Raw genomic sequence first — 22,363 nt, forward strand, 5'->3', positions numbered from 1 at the left:
ATAGTGATGATATGTAAGAATAAATTCACAAAAATATTGGGACAATGGTGAGACACGGGTTACATTGTTAGAAACCATTTTCTCTAACAAGCTTGCGAGCGTTGTCCCTTACAATTTTCTTTTTGAAATCTCATACTAATAACAACTAATCTATGAGATCAAGTTAAGTGTAACTATGTAATAACTCCGGTAAATGGTTGAAGAATAAGTACACAAGAAACCAATATGTTTTGTCAAATGAACAATGACCTTTTGCATATATTTTTGTTTAATCAATTTCAAAAGTCCAAGAGGCTTTTCAAGTTGGTCAGTTTTGGAATGCATGCAATTTCACCAACCCATTTCATGTATTGTAGCTATTTTAATTTGTTAAAAATAACAAGACATGAAATTTGTCCATGCATACATCAAACTTTTGACTTCAATTCACGGAGTAATTGGTCATGTGGTCTTGACCAAAAATTGGGGGCTCTTTATTTTCACGTGCTTTACAAATTTTATATCTTCATGGCAAAACCGAATCGACTAATGTAGTAATATGGTTATAAATATCAATGCATGATGCAATTTCATATTTGTATCTTGTCTAAAATGTCGGCAAAAAAACAAAATGCTCTAGAATATTTGATCACCATCAAACTATTATGAGAACAGTAGCTTGTGATCTACTCATCGACATGTGATAGGGTCTGCCTACAATCACGTTGTCATGTCAAAATGAAGGAACAAAAGGATTTAAGCTTTTTTTCTGGTGAAAGAAGTTAAGATTTTCGTAACATGGCATAAATACAAACCAACTTGCCCAACAAGGAAGACTAAGAATAGTTCATTTTTGTGAATTAAGAACTCCAATCGGACATCATATTTCATGTATATCTGCACTACAATTTGATTGGATAGTTAAGTAGTTTATTCACTTTATTGTGGCTTGTAAATGAATATCACAATTTTTTTTAGTCCTCAAATATAATTTGTGTTGGGAGTCTTATTTCTCATGAGTAAGAAATAAGAATAAATTAAAATTTAATTCCAATTAACGTATGCTGGATTCAAAATTAGGTATGAGGGCTTTTTAAATCATATGCATTCTAAAATATAAAGGAAAATCATAGATCAAAATTATTTCTCTCAACAACATTTTTGAATCAGATGTAAGACAAGAGTCACAAGGCCATGAAGATTTGATCAAATTGAGAAATGATCATAAACTGCATTATGGGGACAAAACACCGGTCTTTGAGCGATCCACACGATTATTTGCCGAGTTTTATCAAACCCTTTCTCCCACGTACGGCCGGAGTATAAAAATGCCGTAGCATACAAAAGCAGCTCTCCTTTATACTTCAGGAGTCAGAGTACCATACACTCTTCTTTACAGCTCTGAACCTTTGCAAGGGTTTTTACCAGTTCAAATCACAAAGCAATGATCACAATCCAACGGCCATGATGAAGGATCCACACACTTGTTGTGGTGTTCTTTTACCACAGAAGAGCATCACTCTCACCCATTTTGGGGAAGTGTGGATGGTAACAATAGAGAGGTGTAGAGCAGAGACAAGATCATGGGATCTGCATGGTTTTATTGCACAGGCTGCCCTGCAAATATGGATCATGCAAATCCTTTCTCAGCTTTTTTCTCTCTTCTCTTGGGAGCATAATTTACAGAAAGAAATTTAAAAGAAAAAAAGATAAAACAGACACACCCAAAAGCATCCCATCCATCAATTTCTTGGCCTGCTAAAAAGCAAACCCAGAAGTAATTAACAATCTCCCTTTGCTTATCCATATTAACACTTGTTTTATGAGCGGCTTTGACACTAAACAAGGGTAGGATGATGTTTGGGGCTGTGTGCTTGGTAGACACATCAAGTGGGAGGGAGAGTATCTTTAGGGAAAAAGAGAAGAAGAGGTCAGCAACTGCACGCTTTGCTTCTTGAGCTGAACAACCTCAGAAGGCCTAGCCTTGGCTAAAGCTATAGCTTAGCTACCTCCACCCTTTCCTTTGTAATAAGAGGGACTCTGGTTGCGTGTGTACTCGTCCATTTCTGTTTCCTGTTTTGGGGTCGGAATCTCTCTCTTTTCTCTCTCTCTCTCTGGTTATTTCTCTTGTGCCGAAAATCACTCTCAACTCTCAAAAACTGTTTCACATCCAAGTCTCAAAAGAGAGAAAGCACAACAGAGAACCCACTCAGAAAGATAAAAGCTTTGGCCTAGAGATATCAATCCCACACCTATTATAGCTTCACATATCCCTTTTGCTTTTGGGTCGGTGCTCTATTTGTTTTCTTCTTCCTTCATCATCTCTGTGGGGTTTTACATTGGCTTCTCTTGTTGTTATAACTATTTCAGTCTTTGAGGTTTTCCTTCAATCAACATTTCTGTCTGAATTTTCTTCTGTGCCTCATAATATTAAGGTCTGAGTTTTGTCTTCCAAGTTTGGCTGCAAAGGTCTGAGCTTTGGTACTTGAAAGATTTCTACAAGGAGGTAAATGATTTGACTTTTTCTGTTTTTCCTTGTTCATGTTTGGTAGTACTTCACGAGTTTGTTGTGTTTGTGTTTTGTTCTTTGTGTCTCCACCTCTAATATCTTCTATATACCTTTCATTTCACAGTGAAGTTTCTCCATATCTATTTTCTGGTGTGGAAAGTGGAGGGGGAAAACAAGATTTTGAATATTTATCATCATGGAAAAGACGGAGGGAGGTCCTCAACTTCTGGATTTGATTCCAAACGAAAGAGAGTGGCTTGTGAACAAAGGTGAGAGCCATGGCTCTTCAGAAGAGAAGAAGTTGGAGCTAAGGCTTGGCCCTCCAGGTCAAGACTGGTCTAATCTGACAGACAACACCTCCAGAGGCCAGAAAGAAAGAGATGAGTCTCTTCTTTCTCTTGGCTACTTCTGCAACAACAGCAACAGCAGCAATGGGAACCAAACCCACCATTTTGCTTGCTCAGAGAGAAAGACTGTTCTTTCCTCTCCATGGTCTTCTTCTTCTTCTCCCTCAGGGTACCCCCAGAACCAGACAAAAGGTCCTTCCTTTCTTCAGTTCTCCCAAAGCTCTCAGAGCCTGCCTGTCACCCAGAAGGCCTCACAGCCCTGTTGCACTAAAGCGGTGGACTTGCAGAGCGCAGAGAAGAAGAAAGCTTCTGCAAATTCAGCTGTGACCAACACCACTTCCCAGAAAAGGTGGGTGGTCTCAGCTTTTCTTTTCCATCTTTCTTGTGTTGTGTTTTTGAGCTTTTCAGAAACAGGATATTCACTCACAAGGTTCACATTGTTAGAGAAGCTATAGACCGTGTGGTCCATGCATCTTTGCTGCACGTCTTTATGTTCCTGTATAAAAAATCTGTTGGCTCTGATATAATTTCACCATCTTTATTTTTTTTTAATTTTACTGCAATGATGCATGTTTGGCCAATCATGCTATGTGTTCTTGCATTTTCGTGCAAGATTTGCTTTAAATTTTGTAGCTCACCTAATCTTCTGGGAATAAGCGAATAAGCTCTACTAATTTCAAGCTTGGTGTCAAATCAGTTCCATTAACATATACTGTAGACTGTAGTACACAGATTTTTCTCACTTTTGGTTATAAATTAATTTGTTTCCCGTATGTCCTAACTATGAGTATATCATTCATTCTTCCATTTGCATGCACACATTATTGGCTTTTCTGTTGGTGTTCATACAGATCTGATTGCAAGTAAAATTTCTCCTTTTTTTTTAGTCCTTCAGTGTACACATGGAAACATAAATTAGTCTGTGCATGCTTATTTTGAATTTTTTATCCACAGGAGCATCTTAATACTACATTGGTATATCTTAAATTGTGCTTGAACTAATTTTTTTTGTCTGGTCTTCCATAATCTCAACAGAACTGCTCCTGCTCCAGTTGTGGGTTGGCCTCCAATTAGATCTTTTCGGAAGAATCTTGCAAGCACCAGCTCTTCAAAACCAGTCCCTGAGTCGCAAAATGTAGCTCCCAGCAAGGTTCCTAATGTTAAAACAGTCGAAACCAGCAGAAAAGGCATGTTTGTGAAAATCAATATGGATGGAGTCCCCATTGGGCGAAAAGTAGACCTCAGCGCTTATACCAGCTATGAAAAGCTCTCCTCTGCTGTTGATGAACTCTTCCGTGGCCTGCTTGCAGGTAATAATCATAGTTCAGTAGTTACTATAGTGATTTACCTATTAGTAGCTCCTTTTCCTAGAAAGAGAATTATATGAGTGTTCATATATATACAACAGTTCACGTTCCAACTATTAATATGTTCAGTGCTTAGGGCCGGATCAATCAGTTTTACCTACGTATCTGTGCATGTATGGCATATTTGTTATTTCAAGTCTAGTTCGTCATTACACATCTGGTTTTCAAAGCATATATGGATGATATGGTCACCCATGGTCTCAGTATTCACATTTTACCAAACAAAAGTTTAATCACATCTATGAAGACTTTACCAAACAAGTGTTGTTCAGATCAAAGATTTCTTATATATTTTCTTCTGTTTTCAGAGGTAGTTGATTTATTATTTGTCTTTGGTATTATGTGTTGACTATCAAATTGATCAGCAGCTTTTCCATATTGTGCACTCATCTTTTCACCAAAGTTATTTGTATGCATAAAGTTACTTCTAATTGCATCAGTCCTCCAGTCTGATCAGATGATTCTCACATTATTTTTGGCCTATAAAATAGATTCTTTGTACTCAAAAGATGTCTTTATATAATCTTGTTGCGTAACAAACCTATTTTTAGCCATAACTTATTTTTTAACTGTAACTATCCTCCAATTTGTTTAGATGGGTTTATTAGATCTTTTTGGCCTTTAATTTTTCCTGAAGTTGAACTCTTAATACTTTAAAGGTGTAATTATTTAATCTTGTTTTGTCGTTTGCTCTTGTGTTTAGCTCAAAGAGATTCTAGTGCTGGTGGAATTAAGAACACCCTCGAAGAAGAGAAAGAAATTACAGGTTTATTGGATGGAAGTGGAGAATATACTTTGGTATATGAGGATAATGAAGGTGATCGGATGCTTGTTGGGGATGTCCCATGGCAGTAAGCATCTATCTTATCACTCTGGATCTGATGCAAAAAAGTTTAGATTAATGTTCTTCCTGATATTATATTCGATTAAACACTTGATCTGATATGTATTTATTGAGCCTATAACACCAAATCCTCAATTTAGAAAATCAACCAAGCATTAGATTCCTAATCTCTTGAAAATCAATATGCTTTCTTACGTACTTTTATTCTTAAAGATCATAGTACAATATCTGTTGTATAGTTATAAATGTAAGGATTGATTCCCCACAACTAGATGAAATGGCATCATAGCATGTCGTTTTCACCTGTACAATTTGTATGATTGCCCCTTTGTCATTGTGTCTTGCAGTTTAGCCAAATGCTTTTTGCATAAACAATCAGTATTCATAATTTGTATCCTTATCTATGATCTGCAGCATGTTTGTGTCTACTGTGAAGAGGTTGCGTGTGCTCAAGAGCTCTGAACTTTCTGCCCTTAGTAGTGAGTTTAATATTTACCATTTAGCTTTTATGTACACTAGTCTTAATTTATTGTTTATGTATTAACAGTAGTTTAATGGTGTTTTGTTTGTAGTTCACACGGGTAAAGATCTGAAGAACTGAGGAGCTCTACTCTGGAGAACTGAAGTCTGTACTTAATTTTAATAGACCTAAGTTTTGGTACTATAATTTCATAATTTCTCAGTGAAGAAAGGGAAAGAGAGACGGGAGAAAGTAGTAGCAGCAACCAGCTAATGTGTATGAGTGGTTTGATTTTGCTGAAAATATTGTATTAATTCCTCTTGGCTCTAGTAGGAAGAAAGTAAAACAGACAGTGTTGTGTTGTGATGGTACATTATTCTAACTTTTAGTCATGTGTAAGAAATCACTTTAGCCCCATTGGTTTTAGTTGTGTGTCATTTTGATTTTGGTTCCCCACAAAAGAAAACTGTCTTGATTGATTGGGCACCCTCGTGAACTCTCTCATCAGTTAGATTGTGACCACTGGAGAGTTGCCTATTTGCAGAAGATAAGAGAAAGAAAAGAAAACATGATCCGATTTGATTTGGCCACATTTATTTCCTTGTGAGTTGTGATTGAGACCATTGCACAATTCCAACAGTGAATGGACACAAAGGGAATCTACCTTCCCATTCCCATTACCGAGAGGGATAGTTCTGTAGGGAAACAAAACATTTGACTATGGTAAGTAACCATCTCTACCTAATTCTTTAACTATCTGCAGACAAAAATGTCCATCTCTGGCTAGGAGACAAAGGATGATTTTGTTTGTTAGTTATGACTTATGACCTTTTAAGTTCTCCTCCCTGATATTTGACTGCAAACACTGTTTAATAACACCATGGAGATTAAGCTGTTATAAATAATGCTACCATAGCATATGTCTAACAACGTATGATTGATTTTATTGTTAGGGACAGTACGTGCGTTTTATACTAGTCAACTATGTTGCAAAAGATAAAAACATAACCCAAAATATCTAAAAGTTACAGAATGTGGGCAATATTTTGATGTTCGCAACCAACATTCGTCTCTCAATTGGTTGCGACATCATGAATCCACCGTTCTGCTGTAGGTTTCATGTGTTTTGTAAGGGTCACTAATCAAATTTAAGGGTGAGAGTCTTTTGGTAACAACCGGTGATACTAACTCATCTTAGGTGCATGGCTAAAGTAGAGAGAACATTTCCACATGTGAGATGTGCGCGAACCCGTGAAAACAGATCTACAGACTTTCCGAACAAATTGATCATGTAGCTTAGGAAAAGCAGGTATTGATACTTGGCATGATCATATCTAGGTTGGGGTATACACACAAACACATCTTTAGTGCAATCACATATGTCATTTTGATATGATAACTACCAAGTAAAGCTCCTACCCATATAATGATGGGCTGTAAAGCTTCTAACCAAGTAATCTTTCATTGTGTTCCTTTTGGCTTGGGACCTTAGTTAGGCAGAAAGTAGATATAGACCACTTGGTTACAATAGGATAGACTCAAAAACCAGGGACAGTCCCTAAAACTATTCTTTGGGTCCCTAAGTGCATCATTCTTCTACTTTCAATTCATGATTCTCATATATGAAGAATTGAACCACCAGATTTGTTACACTTGGTGATGAGCAAGAAAGTGACTCTCCCTCAATATATACATTAAATCACAATCGACATGAGGGAAATGAAGCACTGTCTGGCCGGAGAGAATGGAGAGGAATATTACAGGAGGCTTGGGGAAACTCTGAAGGGTCTTTGTCTGTGATTGAGGGCTGCCTAACTTTCGGACGAAAAACAAGACTGGTCTTTATTCCAAATATGAGTCTTATGGTGGCGAGGATAATGTTCTTTCAAGTTACATTACACCAGTCTTTTTCTGGACCAATGTTGCATCACACAAATCTAAACTTTGTTGGTTTAAGTTCATGCATATTTGATATGAACAATATGCTCTAATTTCCAAATGTGTTAGTCCATTCTCCATTTCCGACCATCTTAATGAGTTTCGTCAATGATAAAATACCAAACTAAGAGAGGCTACTGTCAATTTCTGTTTTCTCTTCCTCTTAATTTTTGGCAGATCATCTTGTAATTTTTGTTTTTCAATATGCAACCAGTTTACTACTACATAGTGCTAACCTCTATGTTGTTCCTTAGGGAACTTGAGGGCAATATGAACCTTTTAAGAACTCTCAGAAGAGTGTTCAGAACTTGGTCTTCTGCTGATTGCTGACCTCTGAATTCTCACTTCTTCTGAAAGATCAGCATACAAACGAATGCGATCACACGACTAACTAGACCAGTTATGATCAAGACAAATATACATATATTCCAATCATGAAGATCGTAGCCGCTTTTCAAAAGTGTCCCGCAACGAGTTATTAGCCATACCCCAGAGTACCTGTAACATTTTGGGGATCAGAAAAACTCACCAAAAATAGTTCAATAAGTTGCAAGCACTTGTTCAGAAAGTTATGAACTACCTTTCAGAATTTGCAATCACAAATGCCTCTAAAGCCCACTTAGGGTAACAAAAATTGGCCAAAATCTTTAGAATTTTACTATCCTGAGGCTGTGTTGCTGTAAGAGTCATGACAACAGGAAGGAGGACTGATAACTGCAAGAATAGCAGCTTCTTCGTTAAAAAAAGCCAATGGAATCTGAAAATGAATGTTCAGATCACATTATTTAAATGCTGCAGTCTTATTACTTACCAGTTGGGCTGCACCTTGGTCAAAGAAGATTGCTAATGCATAGGCTATACCAGTTACACAGTACACAAGAAAGAGTAGAACAATGTAATTATCCGCTAAGCTTGATCTTGGGTTGGTGAAGAAGTAGTAAATGGATAGATACACCAACGGTTTGATCACTGTATTAAAATGATCGACTGTATCTTTGGCGAGAAAATAAGCCAGGCTGCTCATTCCAGATGCAGCTTCTCTCCAATAGTGTATTTTATCCAGAGAAAACGATCTCAAAGCCGCAATTTTGCACAGTAGAGCTGCAAATCAGGAACAAAACTCATGGAATCATAATTTGCATCAGCTATCACATTGGTTGTGGAGTGTTTGAGTTTAGAGTTTCGGTTTGGTGAACTAGGGGTAGTGAGGTTTTGGTTTGTTAAGATTGGTGAGTTAGGCCGAGTGGGTGGCCTTAGTAAATTAGGAAATTGTGTTTTTGGTTATTTTGGGAAGGTTGAGGTAGGAGAGGAAGAACCTAGCTCCTTAGTTCATAAGAGGGTTGTTGGGTTATTTTCCTTACTAACTGAATTTTTTTGTCACTTAGGTGTTTGAGGTGAGACGAGTTTTCATACTCGGTGAACTAGAAGTCGGAGCAAGCTTAAAGGTGAGTAAACCTCACGTGTGTGTCTAGTTACCTTTGACGGTAACTAGACGTGTGAACTTACATTTCGTATTTTTACTTGTTGTGTGATTGAAATATAAATGTGTATATATTTGGTGATTTATGTATGTATATCTAAATGGTATTATGATATGCATATATTTATCACTAAGTATATAACGCTATTATGTTTGTGAAATATATTGTATATTTTTAGTTGGTTTATATTAATTGTGGAGGATGAGACCAAGAGGGAATAAAATATACCTCTCGGTAAATTGTAGGTTTGTGGAGGATAATTGTATAGTTGAAGTGTTGTGTGCTTGTTTGACCGGAAGGAAAGAAAATGTATATGCCGGTATTATTGATAATGTTATCTGTTTTGTGGCAATAAGGGAATAAAATGTACCTTCCGGCATTATTGAATTATATTGTTGTTATGTTGTTACCGGAAGGGAAAAAAATGTACATTCCGGTATGATTATTGCGTGTGTGACTTTGTGGGTTGTAGTCATGTCTTTGTGGCGGCCTTTTGAGACAAAAGACTTGTGTGTGTTGTTCTGCTTTAGTGGTGACCAATTTAGCGAAAGAAAATGAATACATATGATTTAGCCTTAGGCGGCCCAAGTGGCAAAATGTATTTTAATGTTCTATCTTAGTGGAGACTTTAGTGGCGTAGGCATATGTCAGAACCACTCATTGACCTGTTGTGGGGATGATCATCTAGAGCTGTAGTATTACTGTGTCAATCTTCTGGGTGCGATTGAGGGTCGCATTAACTCAGAATGTTCTGCATGTGTTGCGATGTGATTGAGTTGTGATTATGCTTGTGTTGTGATATGTGGCGTTTGTTGTGGCATTGGTTGCGAGTTTGATGTTGTTAGTGTTGTGATGATAATGTTGTTTTTTATATATTTATGAGTTTAGAAACATGTTAAATTATCTTTGAATATTTCTTTTAGTTTACTCATACCAGCTTATAACTGGTGCAGAGAGTAGTACTGCAGATACTGCGAGACAGTAGAGGTGGTGGCCGGTTTTCTGTAACGTGACAGCAAAACGTTGTTTTGCTTATGTTCATTGTAGTCTGTTTTGGTGAGGACTTGTGAGAGTGATTACTGTACAACTTACATTCGTGTAATTACAGTTTGTAATCCAAGTATTTTGTTAAACTTGATAATAATATTTAGCTGTTATAACGTAATTTCATTGATTGAAATTATACTAAAATGTTAGTAAGCATAAATTCAAAATTTTATTATTCTGAATTTAAGAAACTTACATACCCCCTTCAAGAGCTTCCCGTCGAAGTGCTTTAAGAAGTAGCTGAGAAGAGAACCTTGATGTGGGTTCAGCCAAAAGCAAAAGTGAAGGTTCCATAACCATTTCCATGCCAACATTCACACGTTTCCTCTGTCCACCAGAAATTCCGCGCTTCTCAACAGTTCCAACCAAGGAATTGCGTACTGTCTGAAGGCGCAAGGACACGATAACCCTTTCAGTCACTAGAAAGTCATCTGGTTTTGACAAGTCTGCTGACAATCTTCAACATCAGAAGATCGTCATTACAAAGTAGCACTACTACTCGAAGAAGTGACTACAAGTACATTGGCTTTCTAACCATCTATTTGTTCAGGCCATGAACATAAGTAAAACTAATTTTAACCAAAAAAATTAAAATAGTAAAAATTTTGTGATATTGAGCACTTCCTGCTTCTAGGTTATATTAGCCATGTTTTAGTAAATTATAGACTTGCATTCTAGATCATAATTAAGGTTAAGGACCAGCATAATATTTCAGTAAAATTACACATTTTGATTGGTTGTCTGCGCTTCATGCGTTTGCAAACTGCTTTATTGTGTAACCTTGTGGTGACTAGCTAGTGAGCACGCAGGTTGTTATTGGAAAGCCTGATCAGCACAAGCTTCACTATAAAGCAGTGCACAAATATATGAACCGCAGATAAGCTGCAACCCCAAATTTTTCGAATGTAGTAACTATACAAACATGTGAATAAATGAACCAAATGCTGCATACCTGCACTTTGCACTGAACCACAAATTCTCTTCCACTGTCAAGTTTCCATGCACAACATCATCTTGCGGCACAAAACCTATGATTATTTTATAAGAATGGATTGCCTCATTCCTTTCATTTATATGAATTATACCAGTCACCTTGCATCCAATTGCTTTTCCTGCTATAGCAGAAATAAATGTTGTTTTTCCAGCTCCTGACGGACCCATGACTGCAGTAATGTGGCCAGCTTTATTTTACCAGTTATATGTCTATGTTTATTTTTCTGTTTTACAGTAAGTGCAAGGTCTTTAAAAGAAACCTCAATTAGAGGCCTTTTCCTTGTCTTAATTTTATTGTCCATTACAACCTCCCCAGGTAAGGTAAGGTCCTTGCCGTCTTGCTGCAGAGCCTTTTCTTTCTCAAGTTGAGTATAAGCATACTTGAATATCTGGCTATGAGTACGTGTTAGTTTTCCTCTTGACACATTTCCTACAACAGTATCCTCAGGTCCAAATATAAAACCTTCGAAGCTATCTGGATTGTCTTCTGTGTCACTCATCTGGATGAGCTCATTAGATTCCTCTTGCTTTTCTTTTGATGACATAGGTGAGGATTTAGAAGCAGAGAATGCACTTGGATGCAGAGGTGCACCTGGGATGTCAATTTTCCGAGAAAACTTGGGTGATAAATGAGCCGACAATCCACTTGCAAAATCCTTAGCAGCTTCTGTTGCAGATTTCCATCTTTTGCTTGACATTGCCATGTTCCTTGCATTTTTTGCTTCCACTTCCCGGGATTTGGCCAATGTCCTACCCCTAATGGCAAGAACTTGGTAGGAAAAGTTGTAAACAATAAGCAGAAGAGTACATAGAGCTGCCTGCATAAGAAAGTTGATAGGATAAAATTCATTCTGTATTTTCGTTCTTGATTGTATCAACTGCGCACCCGTCATACGTATGTTTCCTGAAGTAGCTAGACTAGTTAAGTTATCTGCCAATTAATGTAGTTGGGATGCCAAAAGAAAGTAAAGGAGAATTTAAGATATAGGAATGTCTGTTAGGATGAGCATTGTGAGCCTCACTTGAATCAATCATGCAGGACTATGTCTGCTGATATCAAGGGTTTTGTTTCTGAAGTAACACAGAGAACTTACAATAAGCATCATTCCGTATGCATAGCTGGTTTTATTTGGAGTGCTTTGATTACATGAAGTCAGCTTAAAGCAGCCTGCAGCATAGTTAACAGGTTCATTTGATCAATGAAGCTACACTACACTGACTGCAGTAAGCCGCCTGATACAATGTTATAAGGAAGCTGAAACAAAAGAAAACTTACTTTTCTCAGAGGTAGAACCCATCTTGCAGTAGTGCCTGCAATTGCATCCAATAATAACGTAATACATAACCAGAAGATTGGTTAAACAAAACAACACAGAACTTGATCATAATCCTTGTCATTTTTGTCCAATCAGACTTATAACATGAAACAACTAACTCAGAATCAAAGCGAGTTTGATAACCTGAACATCTTACCCACTAGTACATGGAAAGTTTTTGACAGTTGTTGGACAGTATGATCCAACTGGGCAGAATACTTCACTACTAGTACCAAGATCAGCACATATGTTTGCTCCTCCACATGTATGGTTAGGTTTCCCAGGAGGTAGTTGGTACTTGTAACTGCAATATGTTGGAGATGAGAGATCTCACATCTAAGAAGTGACAAAGAAAATAAAGCTTATAAGTGGGTGGATAATAACCAATTGGACCGAGGCCTTTTGTGATTAAAACCCAACACCTGTGAGGTGGCTAAGTTGGGACAATATCGGTACAGTTGGTCCACGGGCCACGTTTGTCGCTGTTTAACATGGTATCAGAGCGAGTCCCTGTCCAGTCGCGCCTCCAATCTTTCGTGGGCCCGAGTTGAGTGCCACTTTGTCATGCCATCGGAGGATTTCCGATTGGATGACCACTAAGTGTCGTTGGTTACTGGACCTTAGTTTCTTTCATCACAGTATGTGAGATGTTAATCTGTCACGTGCAGGCCTAAAAATTAGGTTGCACGTGAGGAGGCGTGTTTGAGAGGAGAGATCCTACATCTAAGAAGTGACAAAGAAAATAAAGCTTATAAGTGGGTGAATAATAACCAATTGGACCGAGGCCTTTTGTGATTAAAATCCAACACCTGTGAGATGACTAAGTTAGGACAATATCAGTACAGTTGGTCCACGGGCCACGCTTGTCGCTGTTTAACACAATATATAGCCCACTAATTAATGTATATCTCTTAGACATTAGTTTATTGAAGTGATCACTAAAGCTGAAATCTGAACTTACGGTTCACAAACACCAGTTGTTTTGTCCAGTGTTGCCAGGGGACAATAAGAACCCGATGGACAAGCTTCAAGAACAGAATTTCATTTGGGAGAAATTAAGGGGAAATCCATCAAGGAAACACAGTCACCTTTTAGAGAGAGGGAGATGATGGTAATAATCAAAACTGCAATTATTTTTTCCATTCCTAGAAGCTAAATTCAACTCTTAAGAAAAAAAAAGAATACAGAGAAAAAAAGAAGAAGAAGCAGTGTGAACTTCAGCTACTTACGTATCATGCAAGTAAGACCGTGCGGACAGAAGAATCCATCACAACAAGGCTGGCAGTTGTGAGTTCTTGCAAGAATGCTGTTTGGATTTTGAAGATCAACATCCTGAGTCTGGCTACTGCTACAAGCCCATCCAGGCTCACACCCCGAAATCCATGAGGTAAAGTTACAATTTTTGTTAGGCTTCAAGTAATTTTCGCTCTCAGATTTTTCAAATATACTTCTAAAGTACAGTTTCATCTCTGCTGCTGTACACAAACGCCGTGTGACATCTCCTGTCAAACCGTAAAACCACCAGGATGGAGATGTTAGAAATCACAAAAAGCTCCGATTCACAACTAGATTTCTAGGTAGTCCACATAAGTCCTGGCAGAATGACTGTTACCACAGATAAATTGGTCTAAGACCACAAAATGAAGCATGATATATCTATCTGATTTGCAAGGATCAAAACCATTTGCTTACAATCTTAACTTTTGCCATCCAAAGTGAATCAATACTATTTGTACCTTTAGTCTTTCGAATGCATGAAATTATGAATTCTAGATTAGACGAAAAGTTAAATGCGCGGTTCCAATCAGCTTCCCTGAAACAACAAAATGGGGATCAATTCTGTCAAAATCAAACTAAATTAATAGCTAGTGACTCACTGACTCTAAGAATACAAAATCATTAAAGAGTCTAGTAGAGTACACTATCAAATAATAAGTACTATTGACAAGTGCCTGTAGTGATGTAAGCATGCCAGTGGAACATAGGAACCATTAAACTTTATATATTCAAGGTACAAATTGAACATAATTGAGCTATTCGATCAGTCACACTCTCATTGGGGCATTATATACATCATTTAGCATTCTATTACTTGTTATACTTTTTTTTTGTTATACTTTCTTTCATGTCAAACAGAGAAGTGAACTATCAAAAAACTTACGGGTCTTTCACACAGAAGCTGGAATGGTTGCTAAGATCCTGACTGAGAATTGCTGTGGCATTGGAGATGCGGTCGTAAACAATATGTGTGATGAGTGGAAGAACAGTAGAGTTGTCAAATTGGTTAAAGTCATACCAGTAAGATAAATGTGCAGGAGGCTTTGAAAGCACTGCATGAGGCCAACGTGAAGGGTTGACGTTAAAGGCCGCATACACCATATTTAGGGTTTGATTACATATGAATAAAGCTTCCGCTTTGTTAGAAGAGAGGGAAGTTCAATGCCAAGGAAATCAAGGGATATACAAAGTTTCATTAGGTCGATACAAATCAATAAAAGGCAACTTGATACGTATACCAAAAATAAAAAAAGGTACCAACTACCAACTTCGAAAACCCTTAACTTCGATACAATCTTCTGTTAAGTTCCTAAAGCAACAAGCAAGAAGAGGCGGATTTGGGGCTCCAGAATATAGATCATCATGCCATTCGTCATGAATAAACAAGATAGATCGAAGATGGATCGAATATCCAAGCTTCCGGAACCCCTTAAAGAGAAAATCCTCTTGATCATGTCAACTAAAGAAGCAACCCGTATGAGCTTCTCATCCAAGCATTGGCAGGACTTGTGGAACTCTAGGTGGAACTCGCTACCCGTTACTCGTTTGAATATTTTGGAGGACTCAACTTTTAGGAATGATTACTTTAGGCGCAGACTCCCTGATTGTAACGATCCTGATAATCGTTACCATGAAAAATCATTGATGCAGAAAGAAAAGGAAATGAAAGCTAAAAGAACTAAAGAAAATACTAAAACTCAATATTCATCAATCTCTTACAACCTATTATCTTACCTCTTATATAATAGGAGGATAACCCTAAAACCCGTTTACAATATCACTTGGATCCATCAGCCCATTACATAGCAAAATAGGAGGCCCAAACCGCTAAGTAGCTTGTCAAACATCTAGAATCATAACATTTCCACCCGCTCAAAGAACATGCTTGTCCTCAAGTCTAGAATTTTCATCCAGATATTGTCCAAAAGTCAACAAATGACATTGTACCTTGGCTTGAAATGGAACATACCAGTGAGCTTAGCATTTTCTGTTGAGGGCAGTTCATAGATGTACCTATCAACTTCATTCTCAAGCTGGAATATCAATGAAGCAATCGTAATTGATGATCAAAATTTGATAACAGCACGTTGCTGATAATCAAAATGATGGTAAATGAAAGGGTTTTCCATGCAAAAATATAAGCTTGGGTGGCTACTTCATCAGTTGAGTCATTACCCCTAATGTTAATAGGCAGAGCTTCAAGTGGCTTCTCCATTGTTCCCGCAACAGTGGAATAGTACTTGGTAGTCTGAAACTTCCATAGAACAATGCCACTGGTAATTACCCCTTTAAGCTCAGCCTTGAGCTTGTCAAACACAAAAGCACACTTGAACAAACGCCTTGTTACCTCCTCAAAGTACCCATGAAGAATGCTTGATCTTAACAAAAACCATACATCTTCCCATGTCATGATTAGATTATAAGGTACCCTTTGTGTCCCCGGTGGCACAATAAGAATAAAGGCCTTTCTCTGGAAATCAAGGGCATAATTAATATGGTTTGGCAAAATTGCTCTAACACCAAATTGAAGGCTCAACCCCATGATCAATCTTGCACCATCGGCCAAATCACTTTCTTTATTAGTCTTCCAATCTCTCTGCTCCGAATAGAAATCATTGTTTACTTGAATGATGTCAAAGATGTTCAAATAGTACATTTTCCTTGTCTCCTCCAAATTTCCCACTGATGCACTAGAGCTGACGGCAACTACCTTCAGAGCTTGATCTGGTTTCTCACACCAAAGTGGCATTTCCCTGATAAGTTTGATTACTTTCATATGGTAAGAGAGTTTGTCACTCACAGCCGTCACAAGAGTCAAATTTGAGTACAAGATGTTATCAAACAATTGACAGCCACTTTTTATATCATAAGACTTGACACATGCTGCTAGCAAGTTGATATATGCAACCTCATTTGCTTCATAGTCCCAAGATTGTATTCTTGGTAGATATAACTTATTGAGCCAACTAGCATGACCCAAAAGCTCAACCAAACACCCATAGTGATAATCATTAGGCAGCACTCCAACCCATTTCCTCATGAGATCAGAATTGTCCATTGCTTCATGAACCAACCCACAATGACAGCAAGCTGAAAGAATACCATTAAACATATTTTCATCATATAATACACCCATTCTCTGCATTTCACAAAACGTTTCAACATCATCTCTACGCCCCTTCATTGCAAACACAACAAAGTCTGCCCTCCATGGAACTGCATTTCTAACCCGCACCTTTGTAACCATCGCATCCTAAACACATTCCATATCATCTGGTTCTCAAAGCCTTCCGAAACAAATCCCACTTCATTCATCAAGGCATGTAAAATATTCCAGTCTCCCATTTGATGGTCAATATTATATGCCAAGCTTTCTATTATACTTGCAGCATTTATCTTCAACGCAATATGGATGTATGTATGCAAGAAAGATAAGAATGACATTCCAACACCTTGTATCTTTACATGTTCCTCAGGGGAGTAAATGTTTTTACCATGTAATGCAACAACAATAATGTCCAACATACTAACATTTGAACTCACATGTGTAAGCTAGCACTTCTTATAAGCATTTCAGCAAACACATTCATGTAATCATCAAATAGCTTACCCTTCATTACCATTATACCATATGAATCATCCAAAAGTAAGTTCCCAGCGTAATCGATGAAAGCACCATAACTTCCAACATAGAACATTGCTCCAGTTTGTGCATCAGCAGAACACATCACCGTCTCAATGTCCAGCTTTAGGCCTTCCTTAACAATAGAATGTAGCTCTTTTGCATTGCCTTCACTTGCGAGTTGGACAAGAAATTGTGATTTCCATTTTTCCCATATTTTTTGTAGTGCTAACTTAGAGTTCACTGGCATCTTCCCAAAGCTGTCTCCAACATAAACATTTTTCTCACCACAATTATCATTCAATAAGTTGTTGCCAACATCCATGGAAGTGGGAACCGTTGAACGAAGAACTGAACACCCAACATATAGTCTAGTACCAGTATTAATGACTTGGACATTATGTGATTGACCATCATATTCCCACATTACATTATTCATCCCTTCAGTACCTTGAAACTCAGACTCCCTATTTTCAATGCCAGCATTCATGCTCTTATCCCCAACATTCAATTTGTCAGTCATACCAACATCAATATCATCCTCACAAGTGTTTCCAAATATCACAACAACATACATATTATCATTCAAATAAAAACTCACATCAAGAGACACTTTTGAAATCATAAATAACTTATAATCAGTACCCATTTCACTAGTGAATCCAACAATATCTTCATGGTAAGAAGAGTTCAGCCCAGGACAAACTAAAGTTCTTACCAACTTTTCATTATAAGACAATACAACTAAAGAGGAAGCTTCAGTGGTAGCCGAAATGAGCTTCGGGGTTGACAATTGCTGAGGAGAGTCAGTCCGTAGTGAATTCTCAAATTGGTTTCCCACGGAGTCCCACGAATTCTTTAGCAACTGTAACTCCTCCTTGAATTCTGATATTAAGCTATCCATCCATTTCTTAAAAGATTTTTTCATATCACACAGCTTAGCATTTGTGTGCCCTTTGCGGGAACCTTGTGGTAGTGCCGGTGGCTTCTCACTCCCCTCGAGCTTGACCATAATCTCTGGTTGTTCCATATCTGAGCTATGGAGCTGCAAATTAGTCTTATAATCCAGGGCAATTTCACTGAGCAGTTTCTGAAATTAGGGCTTACGCATCAGGAGAGTATTGCATTTCTGGTACTTGCCAGTCTCGCGGTTTATGACCCTTCCGATCACGCATCTTTGTGGCTTCCTCACTCCCCCAGTGGTCGGAATCGATTTGCTAGAGGGTGCTTGCTTGATGGGCGACGGTGAGTGAATGGGTATTGGGGAATGACGACGTGGAGTGTCTACTAGAGGAGACCGCCTGGCGGTTGGTTGGAACTGCAGTGTGTGAGTCGGTGGAGGAGTCGCAAACGAGCTCTCAGTTCTTGGAGGGTAAATCGAAGGAGCAACCACGTACGAGATATTGGTCTTCGAAGGATGAATTTAGGGGTGTTAATTGAAAACCGAAAACCGAAAAAAAAACGAACCATAACCGAAAAAACCCGAAGAAAAAAAAACCGCACCAAATCGCAAAAAAACCGCACCAAACCGAAAGATTTGGTGTGGTTTTGGTTTGGGATGTTTGGAAACCGAAACCGAACCGAAAAACCGAATATATATATTATAAAGAAATTATATTATTTATAGATATATTTAATATATATAATTAAATATGTTATCGATCGAGACCCAAACTTTATCAAAATTCGGTGAATTTTTTACCATATCTGTATTTATATATGCTGATCACATCCGACGGTCGAAATTTAATAATTTGAATTTTAGATATTGGAATCACAACATGTCTACTAATGTGGTATAACTTGTTTAGTGGTCTTTTTGCAAATGTATGCAGTTGTGAAGCAACTATATCTTATAAATAGAATTTTGTAAATCTGTCCCCATGATGAGTTACGTATAGTGAAATATGGTTATGGTAAAAAAATCACATATTTTCGATAACGTTTGTGTCCCGATCGAGGCGGTCAACCCTTTTTACGCTTATTATCCCCTATGGGTAGCCTTATCCCTGGAACGTAAAATTTTTGAAAATTTTACACGAGCTGCTACATCACCTATATGTGAGAGTGTGTGCATGAAAAAATCCACCAACACCAAAACTAGTCAAGAAGGAGGGGGTAAGAACAAATTCACTTAATTAGATGAAATTAAGTTAATGTTGACCACATCGATCGAGATCCAAATATTATCAATATTAGATGAATTTTTTTACCATATCCTTATTTAAATATGCTGATCACATCTGACGGTCAAAATTTAATATTTTGAATTTTAGACATTGGAACCACAACATGCCTACTAATGTGGTATAACTAGTTTAGTGGCTTTTTGCAAATGTATGCATTTGTGAAGCAACTATATATAATAAATAGAATTTTGCAAATATGTCCGCATGATGCGTTACGTATTGTGAAATATGGTTATGGTAAAAAAATCACATATTTTCGATAACGTTTGTGTCCCGATCGAGGCGGTCAACCCTTTTTACGCTTATTATCCCTTATGGGCCTATGGGTAGCCCTATTCCTGGAAGGTAAAATTTTTGAAAATTTTACACGAGCTGCTACATCACATATATGTGAGAGTGTGTGCGTGAAAGAATCCACCAAAACTAGTCAAGAAGGAGGGGGTAAGAACGAATTCACACTTAATTAGATGAAATTAAGTTAATGTTGACCACATCGATCGAGACCCAAATTTTATCAAAATTAGATGAATTTTTTACCATATCCTTATTTAAATATGCTGATCACATCTGACGGTCAAAATTTAATATTTTGAATTTTAGACATTGGAACCACAACATGCCTACTAATGTGGTATAACTTGTTTAGTGGCTTTTTGCAATTGTATGCATTTGTGAAGCAACTATATCTTGTAAATAGAATTTTTCAAATCTGTTCGCATGTTCTTTTTATTTCGTTAAGAATCAAGTAGATAGACAAGGAAATAAACTCCGATTTTCTTTACAAAATAACCGAAAGAAAAACCGATATAAACCAGAGAAAAACCAAACCGAACTAAACCGAACACAATTGGTTTTTGAAAAAAAAAGTGAAAAACCAAACCGAACCAAACCAAATAAATAGAACGGTTCGGTGTTCGGTATCACCTATAAACCGCACCATTCACACCGATTAACACCCCTAGATGAATTGGTGGTGGAGATGAGGGTTCATTATAGGGGTTTTGTGAAATCGGGTGAGAATGAGGTGAGTTGTAATTAGGAATTGATGGAAAAGTGGTGGTCAGTGGCTGCTGATGAGAAATGGGTTGCGAGTAAGGTGATGGGTGGAGCCAATGTACCTGAGGGGGAGAAATGTATGGAAATTGATGAGGCAACATATGGCCATTGATGAGCGTTGCAGAGTGGTGATGTTGCGGTGGTGGGTAAGGGTTTGGGTGTGTGAAATGTTGCGGTGGTGGGTAGGAGTTTGGTTGGGCGAGATTTATCTGCATATGAACTTGGGTATAGTAGTTAACCGGAAGCTGATAAGCAGAGCCACAGTAATGGCTACCAGTGAAACCACCGCCATAATCCATTGGACTCATTGGAGACAGGCCCAGATGTGGGCTCTGATACCACTTGTAACAATCCTGATAATCGTTACCATGAAAAGCCATTGATGCAGAAGAGAAAGGAAATAAAAGCTAAAAGAACTAAAGAAAATATTAAAACTCAATATTCATCAATTCCTTACAACCTATCATCTTACCCTTATATAGTAGGAGGATAACCCTAAAACCCGTTTACAATATCACTTGGATCCATCAGCCCATTACATAGCAAAATAGGAGGCCCAAACCGCTAAGTAACTTGTCTAGAATCATAACACTGATCATGAAGGTAAAAAAAGATTCGTTCAGTTTTCGCTCGAAGATTCCGTCGTCGTCGAGAAGATGACACACTCTGATGTCGACCGGTGGCTAAAGATGGCCACTCAAGATTATGTGACAGAGTTAAGGCTCTCTGTGGAACCAACGTATTCACAGGGGTGTATGATTAGGTACCAATTTCCTCCTGCTTCTTTTGATGTTGGATCCTTGGTTGTATTGAGCTTAACAAATTGTATGTTGGATCAAGCCTTGATACAAAAGGACACAACTTTCTTTCGCCCAAAATCGCTCAGATTGTGGTACGTTTGTTTGCATGGGGTACTCGAGGAGCTTCTTTTTAGATGCCCTTTGCTGGAGAATTTGGATTTGAAAGGCTGTGAAAAGTTACCACATCTTGAGCTTTGTGATGTTCCACATCTGAGGAATGTTGTAGTCATGCATATAAAAAAATTTCACCTACACACCCTCAAGATTCAAGCACCCAATCTCGAATCTCTTGTTTATATCATGACAGAGAGAATGTTGGTACTGGGACAGAAGACCATTGAAGTATGTTGTAGAAATCTAAAGAAGTTGGAGATAAATCACGAAGGCTCGTTTATTAGATACAAATACATCGAGGAGGTTGTTCGCAGATTCCTAATTCTTGAAGACTTGATCATGGTTGCTAGACGTTTAGAACTGGATTACAGTGATGAGATCAACACTAGAAATCATCTCAAAATATCAAGTCACTCGCTCACTAAATTAAAGTTAGTTGGAGATCTAGACACTTATTATGATGCAGACGGCATCATCATAGATGCTCCAAATCTTGTTTCTTATGAACACCACAGTTGAAATATTCCAACCTTGAGTTCGATCAAATCTGCCAAACTAGAGAAACATATTGTCTGCCTGTCTGGATCATATATGGACACTGTACGGTTTTGCTACTTGCGAACATATTTTGGCAAATTTCCACCACATATAGCACGATCTTCGTCAGTGTTAAAAATTTGTTCTCCAGCAAAAGTAGTAAGTCTTCAACATACAGGCTTTTCTATTTCAAATGTTCATCAAGTGCGTCAAGAAATAACTATGTTTAATTTCTCATCACCGAACTATATTGATTTGTTCATTGGAGGAGGATATACGTATTTCACAAGAGAATCTAAACAAAGCAATTCTTCCACGGCCAAAAGTCAAGGAACTGGCTCTCGATCTGGTAAGTACTGTTACTTATCTTACAGATTATGCAACAATTGTTGAGGGCTTACTATGGAGTTGCCAACCAATGCAAATACGAGTGCAGTTGTCACCTGGCTATGACTCTGTCAACAACTTTATAAAGGTAAAATTTCT

The 22,363-nt window shown here is 37.8% G+C and overlaps 2 protein-coding genes across 2 annotated transcripts; one reads left to right on the top strand and one right to left on the bottom strand.

Moving 5' to 3' along the window:
- Positions 1–1,636: 1,636 nt before the first annotated feature.
- LOC126800797 (auxin-responsive protein IAA26) lies at positions 1,637–5,923 on the top strand. The gene is made up of 6 exons (XM_050528212.1): positions 1,637–2,485; positions 2,613–3,184; positions 3,871–4,145; positions 4,906–5,053; positions 5,461–5,525; positions 5,619–5,923. Exons 2-6 carry the CDS (start codon positions 2,685–2,687, stop codon positions 5,645–5,647), a joined length of 1,017 nt encoding a protein of 338 aa, XP_050384169.1. The 5' UTR covers positions 1,637–2,485; positions 2,613–2,684; the 3' UTR covers positions 5,648–5,923.
- Positions 5,924–7,785: 1,862 nt separating this feature from the next.
- LOC126797153 (ABC transporter G family member 24-like) lies at positions 7,786–14,660 on the bottom strand. Its single transcript, XM_050523825.1, is given in 13 exon segments — positions 7,786–7,942; positions 8,025–8,158; positions 8,256–8,545; positions 10,173–10,429; positions 10,925–11,153; positions 11,156–11,783; positions 12,060–12,133; positions 12,242–12,276; positions 12,439–12,585; positions 13,243–13,306; positions 13,511–13,783; positions 14,018–14,094; positions 14,443–14,660. Coding segments are annotated over 13 exon segments (2,583 nt in total).
- Positions 14,661–22,363: the final 7,703 nt, after the last annotated feature.

The sequence above is a fragment of the Argentina anserina genome, chromosome 6, assembly GCF_933775445.1.
Source record: "Argentina anserina chromosome 6, drPotAnse1.1, whole genome shotgun sequence".
NCBI classification, from domain to species: Eukaryota; Viridiplantae; Streptophyta; class Magnoliopsida; order Rosales; family Rosaceae; genus Argentina; species Argentina anserina.

Coding starts and splice junctions, on each gene's coding strand:
- LOC126800797 (XM_050528212.1), top strand. CDS start 2,685: ATGGAAAAGACGGAGGGAGGTCCTCAACTTCTGGATTTGATTCCAAAC. Junction 5,054..5,460: donor GTTGGGGATGTCCCATGGCA/GTAAGCATCTAT, acceptor TATGATCTGCAG/CATGTTTGTGTCTACTGTGA. Junction 5,526..5,618: donor TGAACTTTCTGCCCTTAGTA/GTGAGTTTAATA, acceptor TTTTGTTTGTAG/TTCACACGGGTAAAGATCTG.